Source organism: Mandrillus leucophaeus, unplaced genomic scaffold, assembly GCF_000951045.1.
Source record: "Mandrillus leucophaeus isolate KB7577 unplaced genomic scaffold, Mleu.le_1.0 Scaffold89, whole genome shotgun sequence".
NCBI lineage: Eukaryota > Metazoa > Chordata > Mammalia > Primates > Cercopithecidae > Mandrillus > Mandrillus leucophaeus.
Genome location: NW_012109696.1, coordinates 1,075,471 through 1,081,470, shown reverse-complemented (window position 1 = coordinate 1,081,470; position 6,000 = coordinate 1,075,471). Strand labels below are relative to the sequence as shown.

Sequence of the window (6,000 nt, the reverse complement as noted above, 5' to 3'; positions counted from 1 at the left end):
CCTGGTCCCTGCGGCGCGCCAGCAGCACTGCACGCAGGTGCGCAGCCGGCGGCTCATGAAGGAGCTGCAGGACATCGCGCGCCTTAGCGACCGCTTCATCTCCGTGGAGCTCGTGGACGAGAGCCTGTTCGACTGGAACGTGAAGCTGCACCAGGTGGACAAGGACTCGGTGCTGTGGCAGGACATGAAGGAAACCAACACCGAGTTCATTCTGCTCAATCTCACCTTCCCCGACAACTTCCCCTTCTCGCCGCCCTTCATGCGGGTGCTCAGCCCGCGCCTGGAGAACGGCTACGTGTTGGACGGCGGCGCCATCTGCATGGAGCTGCTCACGCCGCGCGGCTGGTCCAGCGCCTATACCGTGGAGGCCGTCATGCGCCAGTTCGCAGCCAGCCTGGTCAAGGGCCAGGTAAGGCGCGCGCGCCAGAGCGGCGGGGCTGGGGGCGCGGGGCGGCAATCGGGTCTGCAGCGCCGCCGGGCGCCCGGGCCCCGAGATGAGGGCCTGTGTCGGCCTCTCCGGCCATCTAGCTCCCGGCTCTGTCTACACCAGCGCCCCACAGGGATGCTCCGAGCGCCTCCGCCTCTTTTCCCTGAGCGTTTTCTTCCTGCCCCTGCTTTCCGTCCCGTCTCTCCGGTCCCGGTCTGGTCTCGGTCTCTGTCGGTCTCTCTGGTCTCTCTAGCTTGCTCGTTCTCTCCTCATCCCTCCATAATTCTCTCCCACCCCTCTTCCTTAGCCTCCCTCTCCCATGCCGCCCTCTCCCTTTCCTCCTGGACTCTTTCTCCCCTCACCCCTTTCTCTGTCCCCTCATCTATTCCCACCCCCATTCCTTTTCCATTTTTTCCTTCTCCACCTTCCCTGGCTCCACTACTCTTCTTTCCCCTCCATCTTCCCTTTTCTCGCCCCTCCCTTGTCTGCTCCTCAATCTCCTGTCCCTGTAATCTCTATGAAGGTGAGAACTTTTCCTGGACCTCAGGATTTAAGTGTCCAACCCAGCTGATCTCCCACCCACCCCCAACACCCCCTACACACACACACACACACACACACACACACACACACACACAGTTCCGCAGAAAGCTCGGGTGGGAGGTCTGCAGGTGGGTGCCCTGGGGAGGGACAGCTGCCTGCTTGTAAATCCGCCCCCTGCCTTCTTCTGGGCTGCCTCTCCTGGAAAGGTGAAAATTTTGCTCTTGGGAGCTCACTGTAGAGAGGCGGAGGTGTGGTTTGGGCATTCCCTTAAGGGACAAGACCAGACCCCGTCACGGCAATGCCTGTTCTTCCCTCAGAGCACCCTGTTCCTTCCCCGAACCCCTTAGGACCACCACCTCTGGGGTAGACGTTCCAGGTCTTGGTCTCTTTCAGACCTGCTTCTTTTTCCTTATCCCCTCACCCCACTGCCCCAAGCAGTTAAAACCCTTTATCAGAGCTAAAGATTTTAACGAAATACCAATATAAGGGCCAAACAGTTCTGAGCCCTCTCACCTATTGCATCAGATGGCAGCTTTACGCAAAGAAACCCCAAAGTACTTGAGAGCAGGGTGAGTGCGTGATGGTGTTATCCGCTCGAATTATATGCTGTCGACTGCGGTTGAGTTCTCTGGTGTTTTCCCGAATCAATATTAAGCATTACTTAAGAACATTACATTGCTATGTGGACATCTTTTAGATTTATGAAAAATCATTGTTTTCTTTAAAAGACCCCGAATGACCTCGGCTTGATCTTTCTACAGGCGGCCTATCAGAAGCCACCGCTTCTTCCCTGCCTGGCCTGTGTGTCTGTCCCTTTCACGGCAGGCTGTTTCATACTAATCAAATAATGCTTGTTCTGCCAATTTCACTAAAGCTGGAACCCCTGGGATTCCAAACAAATAGCATCCTGACTCCAGCAGAGAAGGTCAGGTAATTCCTGACCCATCCTGCCAGGCTCTCTTTTCTAAGGTTTGGATTCCACATATTTCCCGAGTTAGAAATCGCGTGAATGTAACAACTCTAGAAACACATCTCCAGCTGACGGAGGCTTAGTGCGTTAATATCAGAGGCTTGTTTTCCATCCTGCAGTTAAATGTTGAGTCTGATGAGAGGTTCATGTGATGGAATGTAAGCATGGGGGGTAGGCGACCTCAGTTTCATTTTTCAAATAGGATTTATACAAATGATGTGGAAGAATTATTTGCAGAAATGCCTTGGTTCTTTGCTTCTTGAATCATTGCTAATCAGAATTCTTTGGAACAGTCTGTTATTGTTTTTCATTCTCCACAGTGAAGATGACATTGGGGATCAGGGGAAGAGGAATGTGTATTCCCTTCTGGGATCACAGAGTCCTAACGTTTAAGACTTGGAAGAGATCTTAGAGATGAACTGGACCACTGCCTATATTTTGAAAGATGAAAGAAAATAAAGGTTTGAAATGAGAAATGGGGAATTTTTTTTAAGAGAGAGAGGAACCTTAGGAAATTAAATGCTTCCCATTTTTACATTAATGCTCTGAGTTGTAATAGTTCCTTTGGTGCCCATATGCCAATTGGCAGTATATCAATACACGGGTCCTTGTAAGTATATTTTCTTTTCTCTGTATTTAAAATTGAGATTCTCATGTACAATTTACAAGTGAGAGATTTCTTTATTAAAAGTAATTATCAACTTTTTCATTTCTTAGTTTAATAGAATCCTAATCGAACCCATTGCCCTCCACCTAGCATATGGTATTATATTGTCTATTCCACATCTAAAATAGAGGCAAAAACTCAGCACTTTTTAAAGTGCCGGTTCAATTTCTTTGCATTTTTTCATGCTGCTTCCAACATACAGCTGTCTAAGAGAGAGTAATGTGTGGCATACATAAAATATTCAAAATGCAATGAAAGAAAGGAAGAAATGAGTAGTCATTAATGTTTTAGGATTCCGTCCACAAAAGGATTCTGACGGTGTTTCAGGTCACCCGAGGTTGATTGTCTCTTTCCGTGCTTTTGCAAATTCACTACCTACTGGTTGTTCAGAGCACATATGGTAGTTACCAAATTATTTCCTCAGTTAGAGGTAATATGCTTTGGGAAAGCAATCAAAATACCTGATTAGGTATTCAAGGAGAACTGGGACAGCTACCAAACCGATAATTACTTTAAAAGGGAGAGTCGTTATATTCCAGTTATGTTCTGATACTTGTCAGGATTTCTTTTTTAGGATTCATTTTCGTAAGCTACAGAGTTAGAAAAGGCTGGTTTGCTTCTTTCATAGAGGAAAACATTCACTGCTCAGCTGAACTTTCTGAATTGAGGATATGCTGTTTCTGCACTTTTAGAGAAATCGTAAAACAATTTTAAGAGTTTTGTGTGTAACATAATATCTGCTTAACAATTTTGTGTACAATTAAAAGCTTAGGTTTATCACATCATGTGATAAATTCAGTCATTTTGTGAGGCTTTTAACTGGCTCTCTGGCCTGTGTTACCAAAATCTCTTGCATGTTGCTATACGAATTGTGTTTATCTTAAATTAATATATAAATTTCCCATATGATATATTCTATGTAGAAATAATGATATACATATCTTCCCGCTTTGTATATTACTAAACCCTCTTTTGACTAGAGGCATTTTTAGGTAACTCTTCATTTTTTATAATTGGATTTTAAAGCTCTGAACTTTTAGAATGAACTGGTGAAAATGTTAAAAGTATACTTTTAGATAATTATTTGCATCCTTTATTAATTACTGAACCAAAAGAATACAATCCACAGCTCCATTGGAAGATTTTTGGCCTTCAAAAACTGGAAGATGTTGGTTTTGAAATGAAAGTAGCCTGTAATCCCAGCACAGTGCTTGCATCTAGGACATAGCTTAACCTACAAAAACTGCATTTTCGGACTCTGTAAACCTAGACAAAGTAGCATCAGCATTGGGGGATGCTGGCCGTGAAGAGTGCCAGAGTTTACTGGCTTCCATTCCAGGCTTGGAGCGTGGGACGATGGCGTGACTGGCCAGGGACCTTGTTCTTGCAGTTGTGTGAGCAGCAGGGTCCCCAAAAGCTGCTTGACGGTGCACTGACTCAGAGCCCTGCTTTCACTGCAGCTCACCTCCTGAGTGTCCCCTTTTTAGTTAATTAGGCATCGCCAGGGGCAGGGAACCAAATGGCAATTGAGTGACAATTCCTCACTCCTCTCCTGGCCCCTCAGAGCCAACCATACAATTCGGCATGACACGGTGTTGATAATGATAACTGCAGCAGCAGCAGCAGCAGCAGCAGGAAGCATTTCGTACTTGCTTGTGCCATACTCTGGGCCAGCAGAGAATGGAGGATATTTGAGGATGTTTGAACCTCCCTGGTTCTGCTCTTTTGGTGGTTGTTGTACAGGTGAGGAAACTGTAGTTTCACAGAGTCAGGTGGCGTTTATACAGTTGCATGCTGTCACAACAGCTCATGAGTGGCAAGGCTCTGAAATCTCATCAGGATGAGTAAAAGCTGTTGGAAATGGCAGTCAGGCCAGGCGCCATCCAAGCACCTTGCTGTTTCCAGGCAGTCGTTTATTAACCGTGACCATTGTGATAATCCTTTCTGTCCACAGAGAAGAGCTGCTCAGCCAGCCATCCGCAGAAGATTCACAGAACATCAGGACTAAAACATCCTCCAGTCTTACTATTTGAATTTGAAATTGGCAAGCAATTTCAGGGCAAGTTCTGTTTGCCTGATGGTTTCTGCATGTTTTTTAATAAAGGAAACTTGTCCCAGTGTAATGAAAGAGTAAAGGGCTCTGCAGCTCAGCTTTGTGAAACGATATGCAGTGATGTCACTAAAATCCACCTTAGGTCTGAAAGGGGGCTACACTATGGTGTGACTGGGAAGCACAAGTGCACATAGACATGCACACATACAGAGAGACATACATAAAGCCCATCTTCCAAAATACTAGGCCTAGAAATAGCACTTTACTTATGACTGTAAAACTAGCAGTCTCATCAGAAAGAGTGACAAAGATGAACAGCCCTTTGGGCTCCTGAAATCTGTGGGCTTCTAACTTGCTATAACAGAGATTTTTTTTTTGAGACAGAGTCCCCTCTATCACCCAGGCTGGAGTGCAGTGGCATGATCATAGCTCACTGTAATCTTTAATTCCTGGGTTCAAGCAATCCTCCCATCTCAGCCTCCCAAGTTGCTGGGACTGCAGGTACACGCCACCATGCCCAGTTAATTTTGTTTATTTTTTGTAGAGATGGGGATCTCACTATGTTGCCCAGGCTGGTCTCAAATTCCTGAGCTCAAGCAGTCCTCCCACCTCGGCCTCCCAGAGCATGGGGATTACAGGCGTGAGCCACCTCACCCAGCCATACAACACACAAAATGTTTAAAGGCCCCGTATTAGGTTGCTGGGGCTGCCATAACAGAGGACCTGGAAGTCCAAGATCAATGTGTCAGCACGGCTCGTTTCTCCTGGGTCCTGCCTGCTTGGCTTGTAGATGCTGTGTCCTCCCTGTGTCCTCACACGACCTTCCTTCTGTGTGTGTCTGTGTCCTAATCTCCTCTTCGTGTAAGAACACAGTCAGATTGGATTAGGGCCCCTCCTCCTGACCTGACTTTAACTTAATTACCTCTTAAAAACCGTTTCCAAATAAGGTCACACTCTGAGGTACTGTGGGTTAGGGGTTCACCATGTACGTTGGAGATTGGAGGAGAAACAGTTCAGCCCGTAATGAAACCAAACAGGAATTTCTTAACCAGTTGCTCATCTTGTTTCTGCAGCTGCTGTGCTAGTTTGAGAGCAATAGATGCAGCCACACGGAGGGAGGCACTGGATGGAGAATGTTGCCCGCAGCTTTGAGCAGAGAAATGGCTGCACACCCAGAGGGAAGCTAGAACAACCTAGAGCAAAAATAGTGACCGACAGGGGTGGGTAACGCCGTCTGATTTGTCCAGGGAGACGTGGATTTTTGGTAACGTGCCTATGAGTCACTGTGTTGTGCCCTGCGCTGTGTACAGGGGACGGAGATTATTGCCACCACCGATGAC

General features: G+C 46.9%; 1 protein-coding gene across 1 annotated transcript in view; it reads left to right on the top strand.

The window, feature by feature from the left end:
- Positions 1-6: 6 nt before the first annotated feature.
- Positions 7-6,000, top strand: part of UBE2QL1 (ubiquitin-conjugating enzyme E2Q family-like 1) — a 43,403-nt gene continuing 37,409 nt past the window's right edge. Inside the window, exon 1 of the mRNA XM_011969399.1 lies at positions 7-409. Within this exon, the coding sequence (XP_011824789.1) occupies positions 56-409 (354 nt within the window). The 5' untranslated portion in view covers positions 7-55. The remainder of the gene's footprint in view (positions 410-6,000) is intronic.